General features: G+C 40.5%; 3 protein-coding genes across 3 annotated transcripts; all 3 read left to right on the forward strand.

Moving 5' to 3' along the window:
- The first annotated feature begins 4,169 nt into the window (after positions 1-4,169).
- Positions 4,170-4,990, forward strand: LOC120286971 (UDP-glycosyltransferase 74G1-like). Its single transcript, XM_039299583.1, has 2 exons — positions 4,170-4,826; positions 4,985-4,990. The coding sequence occupies exons 1-2, from the start codon at positions 4,170-4,172 to the stop codon at positions 4,988-4,990; spliced, it is 663 nt and encodes a 220-aa protein (XP_039155517.1).
- A 2,953-nt stretch (positions 4,991-7,943) lies between these two features.
- LOC104456465 (UDP-glycosyltransferase 74F2) lies at positions 7,944-9,948 on the forward strand. Its single transcript, XM_010071269.3, is given in 3 exon segments — positions 7,944-8,755; positions 9,011-9,067; positions 9,069-9,948. Coding segments are annotated over 3 exon segments (1,401 nt in total). The 5' UTR covers positions 7,944-8,101; the 3' UTR covers positions 9,759-9,948.
- A 1,564-nt stretch (positions 9,949-11,512) lies between these two features.
- Positions 11,513-17,904, forward strand: LOC104456466 (UDP-glycosyltransferase 74F2). The gene is made up of 3 exons (XM_039299033.1): positions 11,513-11,686; positions 15,182-15,913; positions 16,976-17,904. The coding sequence occupies exons 2-3, from the start codon at positions 15,257-15,259 to the stop codon at positions 17,720-17,722; spliced, it is 1,404 nt and encodes a 467-aa protein (XP_039154967.1). The 5' UTR covers positions 11,513-11,686; positions 15,182-15,256; the 3' UTR covers positions 17,723-17,904.
- Positions 17,905-18,579: the final 675 nt, after the last annotated feature.

The following is an 18,579-nucleotide window of genomic DNA, read 5'->3' on the forward strand; positions in this document are numbered from 1 at the left end:
GATATGATGATAATGATGAAACAATTTACCAGATATTGTTCTAGGATTAAATTTAACTAATTGAAAGTCATGATAACTTTGACTATTATTACTTGTGAGTCGTGACTCGTGATCGTGAGCATTCACGTGAGAGAGGGAGACAAGGAGCGCCGAGAGAAAGAGAGAGAGAGAGAGAGAGAGAGAGATATGTTTGAACTAAGTACTGTGAAGTGCTTTTATGAATTTGATAGTACATGTTTTAAAGTTGTGCTATCTCAAACTAGATGAGGCACCTTCTTTAAAATTGTAATATATGAAATCCTTACCATTTAAGTCTTTTTAATTGAAGTCCCTACTTCCTCCTTCTAATGTGAAAAGAGTGGTCATTAAGGTAAAAATTTGAGAATGAGTTTAGTTTCATAGGAACTTGGGGTAGGACATTTAGTTTCAAATGTGAGATTCAACTTTCACACTTTGCAAAGAGGTAGGACAAAAGTTTGAAAATAAATTAAGAATTAGAGTATGATAGAAATTTTTTTTTTAATCTCCTAAGTTAGATGCAATTGATTGGGACGTTAGGAATTTCCAGTTTAGTAGATAGAGGTCACCCGTTTAACATCTACCAAATGCATGCAAATTGTCCTAAGTTAGCTCCCTCACATAGCTTAACCGGTTTATGGAGCTTATAGAGTATTTCATGAGATTCCAAGTAATTAGGTGTCCACATTTGTATCCTTAAATTTAAAAAAAAAAGGAAAAAAGTAAGAAAAAACCTCAATTTATGTCAACTGTGACACATTTATCTTAAACTTTTTTCTATGACACAAAAATTTAAAACTTGTACCTATATGATACATCTATCATTTATCAAAAATATTTCAATGAGAATCGTTAGAAATCTACCTACATATATTCTGTAAAGTAAATAGTGTCGACATGACATCGTGTTGCTTAAGAAAAATATAAACAACATTATTAATATTTTGATTGCAAAATTATTTAACGGAACTTCGATGAAGGGTAAATATGTTATATAAATGCAAATTTGGGGATTTTTTTATTTTTATGTCATAAGAAAAAGCTAAGGGTGAATATATCATAAAAAATCTGAGGACAAATATGCTAAAGTAGGCATGGTTTGGAGTTTTTGAGATTTTTTTTCCAAAAAAAAATTCTAAGGCTTTGAGCGAGTACAGTTGTGGACAGTTTGTCAAAAACCTACTAAAAAATGCAATTCCCTTTTGAATTGCTGTTGGATTATATTGGCAATGCAATAAGATGGCAAATGTAAGTTACTTGCAAGTTCTAGCCCGAACTTTTATGTGATTTTAGTTTCCTAGAAATCATCGGCATAGGGACTATGTTCTCCATCTCTTGTTAGAGGGAATGTCCACAACTGATATTCTGATGGATGGGCTAATAGCATGTCATAATATCTGTTTAATGAAAAAATTATTCTAAAAGTTTTAAATCTATTACATTTTTATTAATTCAATTCTAAACCTTTTAATTATGTCAATTGATTTTTAAATCTTTTCACATTTTGTTTATTGATTCCATCTAACCAATTTTGAATGAAAACCGTTGACGCAAATGTCAACTGTTTTACGTGACATGACTGGTACCATTGTGAATAATATAATATTTTAATATTTTCAAAATTCTTAATTAAATTTTTGTTTTTATTTTTTTGACAACTCTACTTGGCAAAGACTAGCGACCCTTCGTCGGATCCAAGCATGGGCCACAATGAAGGCTATGACGCCCTCACTTGGTCTAGGTGAGGGCCCAACACCCTTGCCTAGATCTTGGCCAAGGTCGCGACACCCTCATTGCCCACGAGCGAGGGGCTTGCGAGCCTTGCTTTGCCAACGATGATCGGTTAGAGTTTTAAAAAAAAAATGGAGAAAATAAAGAAAAGAAAAAAAGAAGAAAAAAAAGAAAAAAATTAAAATATTATTAACATTTGTTTATGTTATTGTTAACTGTGTCATGTAAGATGGTTGGTGTTTACGTTAACGATTTTTGATCAAAATTGACTGGATGGACTCAATTAGTAAAATGTTAAAATATTTATGATTCAATTGATATAATTAAAAAAATTTAGAACTAGAGATTTGAATACTTTTACCATTGTTTAATTGAATTTGCATGTGTAGTGTCTATAAATAATACTGTCCCACCGATTAAATGCATTATTGGAGGAAATTTTCTCCAATAAAAGTTGTCGGGTGTAGCCCTGTCCACTATAACTAGGTTACGGCTCACATTCAGCAACATGTGAAAATATTGACTTATTCAACACAAGCGAGGATTATGAACTGATCAAAGTTGCATGTAACGCAAAAGATCAAGGACTAAAGCTAAAAAGTTTCAAAAAAATTAGAGGCTAAATTGCAAAAAGCAAAGTACATAATTACACTATCATACGTTCAATTGTCCTTGTGTTCAAGTCTTTCTCACCTCTTTCAATTTTCCCTTACTAAAAGGAAGATGACTCTGTCAAAGCCACTATTGATTTCTTTTTTTGGACGAAATATATTTTGATTTTCTTTGAAAGTCAGAAATTTTTAAACAAAAAGCTTGACCTAGGGGCATCCAAACAAAAAAGGTCTCAAAAAGGTTGGCGGGAGTAGCTATTTAGAAAGAGAAAATGGTATTTAAATGATGGGTCTTAGCAACCCAATTAACTACTTGATTCGCGGATTAGTAAGATTGGGCCAAGGAGATATGCTTGAATCAGGCCATTCAGATCCGAGTGTCTTCCAACAGAGGTACCAGCTCCCATTGCACGTGAGTCTACTCTTCTCCTATACTTCGTCCACAAGCTTGGCACAGTCAGACTCAATTTCCAGCACACTCTCTTTCCTCGACTGGAAACGCTATTCTATTGGTTGAAGTTGAATGAAATGGGATATTAAAATTGACAAAAATAGCTCTTTTTTATTTTTTATTTATTTTATCTAAGCTTCTTGTTTTTTTTGGGAAAAAAAAAACAAGGATTGGCTCTCAGATTCATGAAGAGAAAAGAAGGAATCGGTGCAATGTCACGGGACACATATGATGTACACAGTGGAGTATGCATATGAGTCTTGCTTGCCATGAATAGACAAAGGGCAGGATACCTGTGAATGTGATAGAACCATATGCATTCCTTCAACTGCTTTCCTTGAAAGAGATGTAGATGAATTTCATTTGATTATATATAGAAGATTAGACCAAGGACAAATTAAGTCATGAACTGTCGATGAAGAATTTGGCAGGGATATCATTGAAAAAAAAATAAAAATGAAAACTTAGATACTAAATATGTCATGAATAAATTTCGGCTATCTAGTTAATCGATGACTTTTACACACAAAGATTTTTGCTTGCACAAGAATGCCATGCTAAGCCGACACTGTCAAAGGCTCAAGTTTGGTCGTGGTCCTTTACAACATGCTCCTTTATCCTTATCATCAAGGCCTCTTTACGTATAATTAGGCTTCTCCGTATGTCAAGCTATCGAATCATTTTCTAGCATGTGCATACAACAAATACTGTCTCCTCACAGTATCCACAAAAATAGAAAGGGAATCTCAAGATTGATTGGAGTCAGCACGGAAAATAGTTATTCCTGCACCTAGCACGGACCGAACCAACACTACAGACTAATCGATATTTTATAAATGGAGAAGCGATCAGGCAATCCAAACTCATGATCAAAAGGAATCCAAATCACATGAAAATAAGTTTGAATCTAACTTCCTTTCCCATCTCGATAGTAAGCCACTCATTGTGCACATAAATAAAGCTCGTTATGTCTCCCAAAATGACTATTAAGCCAACATAAACAATCGGTTTGGTAAGGGAATTGTGTGGGGACATTTAGTTTAGATGATTTCCATACTCCAAAAAGATAAAGTAAAAATCTGAGAAAGAGATATACGCTAAAATAAAATAGATAAAAAAAAAAATCACTAAATCAGCTCCTTGTCCCCACTCTTTCCCTCTCTCTCTCTCACTGGAAGCTTCCTACATATCATCAAAGTGGCTTTACACGTAAAAAAGCTTTGCCAGCCAATCAAAAAGAAAATAATGAAAAGAAAAAGAAAGGGTTTGCCTATATTAACCTATTAAACATTTGCTTGCTGTCCATATGACCAAAGAAAAGGGCTCCTAACTCTAGAGAGAAAGCAAGCGAGCCGAACATGGAGTCCCCGCAGAAGCCACCGCAAGCTCACGCGCTCCTCCTCCCGCTCCCCGTGCAAGGCCACATCAGCCCCATGTTCCAATTTGCCAAGCGCCTCGTCTCCAAAGGTCTCAAAGCCACCCCCGTCACCACCCTCCACCTCTCGGAATCCGTGCATACCAACTCTGCCGCCGCCTCCTCCTCCGTCGACATCGAGACCATTTCCGACTGTCCCGGCGGAGATGGCCAGCCCCAGGGCGAGGAGTCCTCCGAGGCTCACCGGACGAGAGGCGGATCGAGAACCCTAGCTGAACTGATCCGGGAGCTCGACCGCTCAACGCATCCGGTCGTTGCGGTCATCTACGACGGGTTCATGCCGTGGGCGCTCGACGTGGCCAAGCGGTGCAAGAAGCTGGGGGTCGCTTTCTTCACGCAGACGTGTGCGGTGAACAACATATACTACCATGTCCAGCGCGGGCTCCTTGAGCTCCCTCTCTCAGGAGGAGGCAGCGTCGAGGTCCCGGGATTGCCGCCTCTTGAGCCATCGGAGCTGCCTTCGTTCTTGTACAAGCTGGGGTCTTACCCTGGCTCCTACGACCTGGTGATGAAGCAGTTTTCGAACGTGGGCGATGCGGATCTCGTGCTCTTCAACAACTTCTACGAGCTGGAAGAAGAGGTACTTATACACACAAAAATATACACTCGCCTGTTGCTGCCACCGTATCTGCAAGAACTCACCAGCCATTTCTTGCTGAATTTACAAGTTTTTCTTACACATACGTTGTCTCATGTCGTCTAAGATCTGCATATAAACGATCGTTACTGATATGCTAGGTATAAAATGATACATCATTGCTTGCGCCTGGTGCATGTACCCTAATGCATCTCGACCATTCAATCTCGTAGGATTCGCCTGCTTTCTACTTCCTAGATAAACCGTGACTTTCAGTGGTCATTGAAAGCTGGGGTGTCAAGCTCAGCTCTTCATGTGACCTTTCTTCTCCTTTATTTAATATGTCAACGGCATCAACTATTCTTCTCCGTAATTTGTATGATCAAAAACATTGATATAATCTAATGAATTAGGGTTTCTATGTCAATGCAATATTGAAATATCATATGCTATAAAGTTTATTTAAGAACATGAAACCTTCATAATATAAATCGGAAAGATTATATACCTACTAAGCTTGATATTTAACGTCACTCTTTATTCTTCTAAACTCTCTTAATTGTTGAAACTAGGTTTAATCCTTCATGAATACAAATTAAATTACATGTGAATTTAAGATATCTATATTTTCATTTTCACTCCTACATTGGTCTCTTATTCGATGCATTTATCTTGTTTTGATTAAATATTTCTCCATTTCCGTAAAAGTCTTCTTTTTTGCATTGTCGATTAATAAACTAAGTTGTTTACTAATATACGGTTATTGATAATAGATGATAATTGACCTATAAAGGAGATAACTCAGCGCGATATATTAAGAATGACCAATCACCGGTACCATACTTAATTAGACTTGAAACCCTTCTCGAAAACCTAACAATTCTTGTATTGTTTTGATTAGACTACATGGAAAGATTAGATGCACGTCCACTAATGTCATGGGTGATGCAATTTCTGTCTGTGAAGTTTATGGGGAAAATTATCAAAAAGTTCTAAACTTATTACAATTGTGCCAATTCAGTCATAAACTTATTTTTTGGCCAATTGAGTCTTAAACCTTTACAATCGTGCTGTTCGGTCATTCCGGTCAAAATTGACCGGCCCGGTGTCAACGATAAATTTTAATAATATTTTATTATTGAATATTTTATTATTATTATTATTATTTTTTCTCCTCTCTCCTCCTCCCTCCTCCTCCCTTCTTCTTCATTTGGCTCGCAACCGGCTAGAGGGCTGGGTGAGACGGGCCGAGCGAACTCACCTCATCGTAGTTAGGTGAGGGCGAGCTCACTCGGCTACTAGCAAGGGCCTCACTAGATCCGATGGGCGCTTGCCCCACCAAACCTAGCGACTGTGAGGGCTCGCCTTGTCGTCTTTGGGTGAGTTGCTCACCTCGCCGGTGGCGGCCGGGTGAGCTTGCCCTTGCTCGTGATGGTGAGGCAAGCTAGCCTCGCTAGTGGCTAGGCAAGCTCACCCTTGCCCTGTGATGTTAAGGCGAGCTCATTTGGCTGCCTCAATTTGGCGATTGACCAGCCCCTTGGTTAGTCGCCGAAGCCAAAGGAAGAAGGAGGGAGGAGAAAAGAAAAAAGAGAAAGAAAGAGAAAAAGTTCAAAAAAAAATATTATTAAAAAATTGTCACCGGTGCAGGCCGCCAGCCACGTTAGTGTCGGCTGGCCAAATATAGCCGGAAGGACTGAATTGGTATGATTGCAAAATGTTTAAGACTCAATTGGCCAAAAAAAAGTTTAGCGTTGAATTGACACGATTATAATAGGTTTAAGACTTTTTTGGTAATTTTCCTGAAGTTTATGCATGCCCTCTAAAAGTAGTGTCGGATAGTGTAGTAGAAATAGAATATTTTACATGAGGAATCATCGAGATAAAATTCAAGTCTAAGGCCATTAATATATTAAGTTTGATTCATATTTTCACTCAAAAAATATAAGTTAATGGGATTTGAGCTAATGAGGATATATGTTAATTCCTCCATGCATATTGATTCCCTATCGTGTAACCATCACCTAACATCCTAACTCCCTGACATGCACATCTTGGCAAATCTCTCTCTCAATTTGAAAGGTCACATTTGATATTCTTTCCATGAGATATTCACCAAATGTGATCCAAACTCTACCCTTCCAATCATCTATCAACTTTGATATCCATTGTATGGAAGACATAATAAAAGTATGGTATTTTGACTTAGGGAGATCACCAAGAAGGAGATGAAGTGCGAGTTCATTAACATATCTACTTGGATATACTTTCACTAAAAAACTTTATGGAAAATAAGCTATAGCCAAATTAAGGGTGTGTGTGTTTTTTTTTTTTTGAGTGAATTTTTCTTTTTTGAATTAGTTTTTTGATTTTTAACATATTTGGTTTGCCAAAAAATCAGTTAATTGAAAACCATTTATGATCAAAGAATATATACATGCTTAAAGTTAAGAAAATGAATTCTCTAACCAGAAAAAAAGGGGCAAAAACATTTTCCTAGGAAAATATTTTCTAGAAAGTATTCTCCATTATCATGAAATTTTCCCCAAATCAAACCCATCCTAAGATATACTTGCTTTATGGATAAATTATCTTATCAGTTTTAAATTTACTATAAGGATGCCGATTTAGTCTTAAACTTTTTTCAATTTTGCAATTTAGTCCAAACTTTTGCCTTAAATTTCAATGTAGTTGTTCTAGCCAATTTTTAATGAAAATGGTAATGTGGCGGTAGACAATGACTAGATGATCATGTCAGCGATTTTCCGTCGAAAATTGACTCGAATGACTATATTGAAATTTTGCTTAAAGGTATATGACTAAATTGGTAAAATTGAAAAATTTAGAATTTAATTGACATCCTTTACAATAAATTTAAGATTAATTGGACAATTTTTTCATGTTTTATGCAAATTTTATTATCGTACGTGATAGTTGCTTAAGTAAGCAATACTTCCTTTCAGTAGCAAGAATGGCACGCCACATATTCCACATAAAAAAAGTGTTTCACAAGAGGGCAAGGTCACCGAGTCAAAATTCAGCCTATAGACAACTATTATCATTGTCAACATAGACGGCCAAGGATGATGAATCAGCTGCCAGAATCATTGTCACATCACCAACTCAAAATCGATACGGCCAAGGATGATGAATCAGCTGCCAGCATTTTAACCTTTTATGTACTTACAGAAATCATTCCCATCCTATCACGTTCCAAAACCTTTCTCCACATTACCAACTCAAAATCGATAAGGGGAGAGAGAGAGAGAGAGAGAGAGCCAATGGAGCCTTCAGACAATCCGCGCCTCCGACCACACGTGCTGGTCCTCCCTACCCCTGCTCAAGGCCACTTAAACCCCATGCTCCAATTCTCCAAGCGCCTCGTCTCCAGAGGCCTCAAGGCAACCCTCGCCCTCACCGTCCACTTCGCCGCCTCCATGCACGCCGACCCCTCCTTGCCCGTTGACATCGAGACCATCTCCGACGGCCACGACATCGGCGGGTTCACGGAGGCCGAGTCCATTGAGGCCTACCAGGTGGACCTCCGGGTCGTCGGGTCGAGGACCCTGGCCAAACTGATCCGGAAGCTCGACCGCTCTGGCCGACCCATCGACGCGGTCATCTATGATGGGTTCCTCCCGTGGGCGCTCGACGTGGCCAAGCAGTGTTGTAAACTTGGAGTCGTCTTCTTCACGCAGACTTGCGCAGTGAACAACATATATTACCATTTGCAGCGGGGCTTGCTTCCTCTTCCGCTTTCGGGGCCGAGCGTCGAGGTCCCGGGGTTGCCCCCTCTCGAGCCGTCGGAGATGCCATCGTTCGTATATAAGCTGGGGTCATACCCTGCCTTTTGTGATATGTTGGTGAACCAATTCACGAACGTGGATGGTGCTGATTTTGTTCTGTTTGACACCTTCTATGAGCTAGAGAAAGAGGTATACACGGACATTCGCCTATTGCTGGCACCATATGAAGAACTAGTCTTCCCTGGTACAAATTATATTATAGATATATAACATTAGCAAAAATTTATGTTGATAATATGGTCAGTAATGTAATTTTGTAAACTAAACATTCATTTTTTCTGGATTTTATATGGGAGATTGAATATTCATTTCAACGTGCAATATAGTCATTGTTCACTCTCTCTCTCTCAATCTCACTTGTTTCTTTCTCTCCAATGAAATTAGGTGGTTGACTGGATGTCCGCCAACTTGTGGCCGCTGAAGACCATCGGCCCCACCCTCCCCCTCCCTCTACTTGGACAAGCGCCTCCCCGACGACACCGCCTACGGCATCAACCTCTTCACCCCGACCACCACCTCCACCGTCTCCGCCTGGCTCTGCAGCCACCCGCCCCGCTCCGTGGTCTATGTCTCCTTTGGCAGCATGGCCGACCTCGACCCCTCCCAGGTTGTGGAGCTCGCCCATGGCCTCGCCCTCGCTGGCCACCCCTTCCTCTGGATCGTTCGATCATCTGAGCAGCACAAGCTCCCTCGCGACCTCATGGACTCGATCCCCTCCGAGCAAGCCCTAATCCTCCCGTGGTGCAATCAGTTGGAGGTCCTAGCAAGCGATGCGATCGGATGCTTCGTCACGCACTGTGGGCTCAACTCAGTGATCGAGGCGATCTGCCTGGGGATCCCGATGGTGGCGATGCCGCAGTGGACGGACCAGCCGACGAACGCCAAGTTCGTGGAGGATGTGTGGAGGGTGGGGGTCAGGGCTAAGGCCGATGAACCGGGGTTCGTTGCGAGGGAGGAGGTGGAGAGGCGCGTGACGGAGGTGTTGGGAGGAGGAGAGAGAGGGAGGGAGATGGCGGAGAGCGCAAGGAAGTGGATGGCAGCAGCGAAGGCGGCGATTGGGGAAGGCGGGAGCTCCGACCGGAACATCAACGAGTTCGTGGAGGAGCTCATGAGTCGTGCGTTGATAGAGTAGTAGAAGAATCAATACATAAGATTGATTCGAGTATTTATGTCAAATAAGATTTGAGATACATTCACCGCTCTATGCGGCTGGATTCTTAATGATGGACATAAAAATATGGCCTCTCTTTTCCTCGCTTTTGTCATACACAAAAAAAAAGAGGACAAGATTAAAGGAAGGAAAATGAATACATTCTTCTTGGACGATAGAAGATCATGGTTTCAAGCAAATGTGGATCGAAAACAACGAAATGATAAACTTTTGAGATACACATGCGAATTATGTTGGAAAAATTCTAATTAGATATGTTGACGGGATGAAACTTGAGCCCTCTCTTAGCGATTTCCTTAAATGAAGGTATCGAATTTTTGTTTCATATGTCCAACATATACAACCACGAATGAAACGGACATGCTTCAAGGTTTTAACACTTTTTCCCTCCTTTTCCAAGAATGAAGTGGAAATGAAAATCCTTCACAACGTTTTTTTTTTTTTTTGGAACAGTTCACTACGTTAATACACTACGTTAATACCTCTTTATCGGCCTCTACGCGCATCTACTTAGCATTCGTTTCGTGGGCGGTGCACATGCACTTGGTTCGGTGATATGAACGTCGTCATGCAAGAATCGCAATATGATAAACAGTGATATGCTCTCAACTTTTGGGTCATGATCTTGATTTTTCTCGACAATCTCTTATTTGACAGAATCTCCTACGAAAACAAGACTGCAAATTATAGCCCCGCACCTTGTAGTCAGATTAAGATCGCTATATGCGTCTGATTATATCTCATATAGTAGATAAAACTGAGCATATGCTCAGCATTTCATCACTAGTCACAACTCAATAACTGCCCGTTATCTACTCCTAAATGTCCAAATGTTTTTTCAGGTAGACAAGTTTGACTGACAATTTGGCCGCCGGAAGCGAAAACCTAAGTTACACAGTCCACAAAATATTTTTTAAAGATAAGCATGGAATTGACCTGTTGACCTGTCAAAATGGGACTTTCTGAAGATAAGGGATTGCTCAATCGTTTGACTAATATACTCTAATTTTCCATATAAAATTAGGGCTGGAGGACCACTCAACAATACCCTAATTGACTATTTTTGTAAGCCTTCTCGCTCTACAGATAAGATGCACGTTCACGAATATCATTGGCGATGCTGTATCTTTTTGGATTCTATGCATGCCTTCTCCAAGTTGTAATCGTTCTTTCAGTGGCATGAAAGACACGCCACGTTTTTTTTTTCCTCTTTGGTAAAATATCAATTCCTGGATTGTTTTTTTTTGGTGAAAAACAATTCCTGGATTGTTTGTTCCGTGAAAATGAAATAATTTAAAAAATATTTTCTTAAAAATGATTGTTACTTAGCTTAAGATAATTAGTTAAAATATAATATTTTCATTATCAACAATGGTTAATGTCCAAATATTTTCATGAACAATGAAAGTATTTTTTATTTATTCATTTTTGTAAGTGATACAAGTGATTATTTTTAGAAAAAATATTTTTCAAATTATTCATTTTTCTTGAAGTATTCAGACCAAGTTTACTGCTTTTTTTTTTTTACTATTATAGCCAGCACAATATACCTGCTAACGCCACTGAATCAACGTATTTAGCATTTAACCTTTTCCTATAAGTCTCTGTCAAGGCTTTCGGGCTTTCTATATTAAACTTAAAGAAAGCCTTTCCATTATATAAATGAAAACCCTATAATTGTCTCAATCGGATGTGATATAAGGAGACTTCTAATTTCGAAACTTGTGGCCACTTGTTCAAATCCAATCCTTTGCATGCAAACTGCTTGGAGCGAGAGTCACTTTTACAGGCAGATCAAACTGGTTCTTGAAATTTATAGGTGTTCCATAGATCTCTGTACTCATGCGCTTGTAGAGTTAAAAAGAGTTACATAGATTGCTTCCGACGAGTTTGTTAGGGAAATCCCTTATGATGTTTTGAAGATGACAAAATAAATCAAAGGCTACTAACATGTTTGATGGTTGAGTAATAGACCATGCAGATAATAGAACATGTAGAGGATATTATCAAAGTCCAAGACCGCGACTCGAGACTCAAAGTCTCAAGACCGTCGGACTCAAGACTCAAAGTCGAAGAGACTCTATGCTGAAGCCGAACGGGTACGTACTCGAGCATTGTAAAGTCTGATGAGACTCAGATTGTAAAGTCTAAAGACCCAGGTTGTAAAGTCTCAAGACTCATATCGTAAAGTCTCAAGACTCGGACTTTACATCCAGATCGATGAATCGTAACTCAAGCCCAATCATACAACGGCTAGTGATCTGGTTTGGATTCCACATCAAGATTGATTTGATTGAAGACAAGATCTTTCTATACGAAGAAGCTTTACTTATGGAAACCAAGATTTCGTTTGTATGGGCGATCGGAATCAATTTGGGATTTTACCTTTGTCACTCAACGGCTACCAAATCTTCTAAGATACAGAGCTGTCCAATGGGTATATTGGAAGACGATTCTCCGGGATGCTGTCCAACGGTAGTTTGGAAGTGGAGGAGTATTTAAGAAGATCATGGACCGATGAGCAAGTAAGAGACGGAGCGTAGAATTTATAATTCCAAAGTCTAAGCGACTTTAGATCATATACTTGTCTCTTGAGAGCTTAAACGTTTGTAATCGTGAGAGAAATACCAAGAGAGTGACTTAGTGAGATAGTGTGATCTACTACTAAGTGTTTGCACTCGGAGTTGTAATCTCTTGTTGATTGCATAGTGGAATCCAGCCAAGAAGGCTGTTATCGTGGGAGAGTGGACGTAGGCTTGGATTAAGCCGAACCACTATAAATTTCTGTGTTCTTATTCTCTTCCCTAACTCCTTTATTTTGTTCATACTAGCACTCTCAATTGGTATCAGAGCCAAGTGCTCGGTTTATAAAAGTGTTTTTACTTTTGAGCTAAAGATTCTTTATGGCTAGTATGTTGGCACTAGGACTTATGGAAGGGCAAAGCAACACAAGGCCACCATATTTTGATGGAAAGGAATACGATGTATGGAAGAACAAAATGAAAGCATTCCTAAGATCCAGAGATCTCTTACAATGGGATGTTGTGGAAAGAGGAATCAACCCCATTGCTGCGTCTACATCAAATAAGAATGGCAAAGACAAAAACACCAAAGCCCCGCTCCTATGTCTCGGACGGAGTTGTTTAAAGAGAAGCGCTTGATGCAAAAGCTATTTATTCTTTATATTGCGCTTTGTCTCTTGCTGAATATAACAGAATCTCTTCATGTGAAACAGCAAAAGAAGTTTGGGATAAACTTCATGTTACATATGAAGGGACCGATCGTGTAAAAGAGACAAAAGTAAACTTCTTGCTCGGCAATTATGAATCCTTCAAGATGAAGCAAGGAGAGTCAATTGGAGATATGTTTAATCGTTTTACAGAAATTGTAAACGGTTTGGCATGTCAAGGTCATCCTATTTCTTCCCAATGAAGGTCAACAAACTCTTGCGAGGTCTTTCAAAAGATTGGAACCATGTCAAGACCTCAATCCGGGAGACTCAAAGGATTATGCCACTCTCCGTTGATGAATTGATCGGCACTCTTCAATCCTATGAAGTGGAACAACTTAATGACGAAGATCCTGAAGGTAAGAAGTCCATTGCTTTAATATCTAATGCTGTTTTTGATGAAACAGATTCAGAAAATGACATGGACGATGAAGAATTTGCCTTTATGGTCAAGAAATTCAAAAAGCTGAGTAGAAAAGAAAGGAAATTCAGTGGAAGAAGTCAATACAAGCAGAATGGCCAGAAAAGAATCATGAAAGAAGATGATGAGCAAAGAAATCTATGTTTGATGGCACATTCAGAATCAGAGTCTCATTCAGAACCAGACTCAGAATCCGATGAGGAAATCAAGGGGAGAAATCGAATCCAAAAGAAAAGGAAAAGAATCGTGATCACCTCAAAAGGCAACAAATTGAGGGGGAGCTTTGATCAATTATGGAAAAATCTTTTTGATTGATCGTGATCTTATTATGGATGGAAGGAAAGGTAATTGTGTCAGAATTTATTCTACAAAATCCGGTTAGTGCATCTCTTATTACCTTTTGTCATTAACAAATCTCATATTGATATTATCATTTTATTATGACAAAAATGGTACGTGAATTTTATGATGCATCCGTGATTTTTATTGGATATTTACTGATATAATCGAAGTGAGCTATATTGCATATCTTTAATATTCGATAAAACTGATTTTGAAATTGTGATTCATGCAAGATATTGTTATCATTCTCTACGTGAATCCATTATCGCTTTGATTATGACAAAAGGGGGAGAAGATATGAATATGCATATGTGCTGATTGGTTGATATTATTTATTGCATAATATTGAGCTGCAATTATTTTCTATCTTCTGATATCCTTTGATTTAAATTTTTAAATCTGCATATTCAGAGATTGTTTTGTCATCATCAAAAGGGGGAGATTGTTAGGAAATCCCTTATGATGTTTTGAAGATGACAAAATAAATCAAAGGCTACTAACATGTTTGATGGTTGAGTAATAGACCATGCAGATAATAGAACATGTAGAGGATATTATCAAAGTCTGAAGACGCGACTCGAGACTCAAAGTCCGAAGACCGTCGACTCAAGACTCAAAGTCCGAAGACGAGACTCTATGCTGAAGCCGAACCGGGTACGAGACTCAGATTGTAAAGTCTGAGACTCAGATTGTAAAGTCTAAAGACCCAGGTTGTAAAGTCTCAAGACTCATATCGTAAAGTCTCAAGACTCAGACTTTACATCCAGATTCGATGAATCGTAACTCAAGCCCAATCATACAACGGCTAGTGATCTGGTTTGGATTCCACATCAAGATTGATTTGATTGAAGACAAGATCTTTCTATACGAAGAAGCTTTACTTATGGAAACCAAGATTTCGTTTGTATGGGCGATCGGAATCAATTTGGGATTTTACCTTTGTCACTCAACGGCTACCAAATCTTCTAAGATACGAGCTGTCCAATGGGTATATTGGAAGACGATTCTCCGGGATGCTGTCCAACGGTAGTTTGGAAGTGGAGGAGTATTTAAGAAGATCATGGACCGATGAGCAAGTAAGAGACGGAGCGTAGAATTTATAATTCCAAAGTCTAAGCGACTTTAGATCATATACTTGTCTCTTGAGAGCTTAAACGTTTGTAATCGTGAGAGAAATACCAAGAGAGTGACTTAGTGAGATAGTGTGATCTACTACTAAGTGTTTGCACTCGGAGTTGTAATCTCTTGTTGATTGCATAGTGGAATCCAGCCAAGAAGGCTGTTATCGTGGGAGAGTGGACGTAGGCTTGGATTAAGCCGAACCACTATAAATTTCTGTGTTCTTATTCTCTTCCCTAACTCCTTTATTTTGTTCATACTAGCACTCTCGAGTTTGCACATAGAACACCTCTTTAGGACTTAGAAGCATAAAGCTCCAACTCTAGAGAAAGAGAGATAAGTGAGCTAATGGAGCCTTCCAGCAAACTCCACCGAGCTCACGTACTAGTCCTCCCTTACCCCGCCCAAGGCCACATAAACCCCATGCTCCAATTCTCCAAGCGCCTCGTCTCCAGAGGACTCAAGGCCACCCTCGCCCTCACCGTCCACCTCACTGGATCCATGCACACCGACCCCTCCCCGTTCATCGACCTCGAAACGATCTCCGACGGCCACGATGTCGGCGGCTTCATGGAGGCAGAATCCAACGAGGCCTACCAGATGGACCTCCAGGTCGTCGGGTCGAGGACCCTGGCTGAGCTGATCCACAAGCTCGACCGCTCGGGCCGACCGCTTGACGCGGTCATCTATGACGGATTCCTCCCGTGGGCACTCGACGTGGCCAAGCAGTGCGATAAGCTCGGAGTGGTCTTCTTCACGCAGACATGCGCGGTCAACAACATATATTACCACGTGCAGCGCGGCTTGCTCCCGCTCCCGCTTCCGCTTTCGGAAGGAAGCGTCAGGGTCCCGGGGCTGCCGCCTCTGAAGCCGTGGGAGGCACCGTCGTACGTGTATGAGCTGGGGTTATACCCTGCCTTTTACGATATGGTGATAAACCAATTCACGACCGTGGACGATGCAGATTTCGTGCTCTTCGACACCTTCTACGAGCTAGAGAAAGAGGTACGTATGTACAATCCCCTGCTGCTGCTTTCTCATCATAGATCGACGTGGTTAATAATTGTCGGAACTCATTCTTGATGAACAGACTACTTTTTCTTTCGGTTTACTTGTTGTCTAACAGCTGAACATGTACCGTTCATTAACATCATACCGTGATTTCTTTTCTCCCTCGTGCAAAGTTTTGTTGGGTCATCACATTTGTCCAGTTTAATCACGACTTAGGCTTTGTTTGTTTTGCAGAAAATAAATGATTTGAAAAATATCTTCTAAAAAATGATCGTTTGTATCGTTTAAATGATTAGTCAAAGGAAAATGTTTTGTTTATCAATAACAATTTATATCTAAACATTTTCATGGACGATGATATATATATGCCTTTATAAGTGATATAAGTGATTATTTTTAAGAAAACATCTTTCAAAAATATATATATATATATATATATTTGAAATAAACGAAGCCTAAGCAAAGATTAGACTATGTCAAGATACATGAGCGCTTGGCTTGGATATTCGTCTGGCCTTTTTCCTTAATCTTAGAGAGCATAAATATTCTTCCCTTCTCTGCATTTGGAGTCTTATGGTCGAATCATATGCTAGGATGGCGTGCTCATTTACTTTAATCGATGAAGCTAATTTAGACTTCCGATGAAGGTGCATTAAAAAAATGGCGACGCCAGAAAGTTTTACGTGTCCAAATTTATGTCATAATATTTAACTCTATGATTGACGTAAAAGGCGATGTGATCGCACCGTATTTTACAAGGAAATATGGTGAATTGCGAAGGTGTCGATTGTATATCATCAATTTGGTGGGATGCGCATGCGAGTACGTCACCTTGCGCAAATTTTCTTGCACGCAAGGAAAAATGGTTCATCAAAAACCATAAAAAATTAACAATTTTTACTTCCTACCGAATCCTTATATTTATGAAGACAGTCAATTGTTCACTTTATTTTGAAAAAATCTATACACGTGTTTTATCCTGAATTTAATTAAGAAATTGGTTATTCATCTCGACACGAAAATCGTTCCCTCTCTCTCTCTCACCAATGAGATCAGGTTGTCGACTGGATGTCCGCCAATCTGTGGCCGCTAAAGACCGTCGGCCCCACCCTTCCCTCCCTCTACCTGGACAAGCGCCTCCCCAACGACACCGCGTACGGCGCCAACCTTTTCACCCCGACCACCACCTCCACCGTCTCCGCCTGGCTCCGTCGCCACCCGCCCCGCTCCGTGGTCTACGTCTCCTTCGGCAGCATGGCGGACCTCGACCCCTCCCAGTTCGCCGAGCTCGCCCACGGCCTTGCCCTCGCTGGTCACCCCTTCATCTGGATCGTCCGATCTACCGAGCAGCACAAGCTCCCTCGGGATCTAATGGACTCGATCCCCTCGGAGGAAGCTATAATCCTCCCGTGGTGCAATCAACTGGAGGTCCTTGAGAGCGATGCGATCGGATGCTTTGTCACGCACTGCGGGCTCAACTCAGTGATCGAGGCGATCTGCCTGGGGGTCCCGATGGTGGCGATGCCGCAGTGGACGGACCAGCCGACGAACGCCAAGTTCGTGGAGGATGTGTGGAGGGTCGGGGTCAGGGCTAGGGCCGACGAGGCAGGGGTCGTTGGGAGGGAGGAGGTGGAGAGGCGCGTGACGGAGGTGGTGGGAAGAGGAGAGCGAGGGAGGGAGATGGCGGAGAGCGCGAGGAGGTGGATGGCAGCAGCGAAAGCGGCGATCGGGGAAGGCGGGAGCTCCGACCGGAACATCGATGAGTTCGTGGAGGAGCTGATGAGTCGTGCGTCGATAGAGTAGTAGAAGAACAATACATAAGATTGATTAGAGTATTTATGTCAAAGTAAGGTTTGAGATCACAATCACCGCCCTATGCGGCTGGATTCTCATGATGGACATACTAATATGGCCTCTCTTTTCCTCGCTTTTTTCATACAAAAAAAGAGAGGACAAGATTAAAGGAAGAAAAATCTAGGGCAGGACATAATGAGGGTAATCTTGATTCTCAAGTACCAGAAAAAGAAGAAAAATGAATACATTCTTCTAGGATGATAGACAATCATGGTTCCAAGCGATTGTGGATTGAAAGTAACAAGATGATAAACTTTCGAGATAAACATGTGAATTATATTAGAAAAATTCCAATTAGATATATTGGCTGGTCAAGACTTGAGCTCCTTCTTAGCAATTTCCTCAAACGAAAGTATCGAATTTTTGCTGCACATGTCCAGCATAAACAATCACGAATGAAACGAGCATGTTTCAAGGTTGTAACACTTTTTCCCTCCTTCTACAAGAATGAAATGGAAATGAAAAACCTTCACTACGTTAATACCTCCTTGTTGGCCTCTATGCGCATCTACTTGGCATTCATTTCGCGGTCGTTGCACTTGGTTCGGTGATATGAACGTTGTCATGCAAGAATCGCAATATGATAAACAGTGGTATGCTCTCAACTTTTGGGTCACGATCCTGTTTTTCTCGACAATGTCTTACTTGACAGACAACTCCCTACGAAAACAGGGCCACAAATTGTAGCCAAGCACGTTGTGATCAGATTAAGATAGCTAGATGCGTATGATCATATCTCATATATAGTGGATGGGACTAAGCATATGCTCAGCATTTCATTACTAGTCACTACTAAGTAGCTGCAC

Source organism: Eucalyptus grandis, chromosome 8, assembly GCF_016545825.1.
Source record: "Eucalyptus grandis isolate ANBG69807.140 chromosome 8, ASM1654582v1, whole genome shotgun sequence".
Classification (NCBI taxonomy): domain Eukaryota; kingdom Viridiplantae; phylum Streptophyta; class Magnoliopsida; order Myrtales; family Myrtaceae; genus Eucalyptus; species Eucalyptus grandis.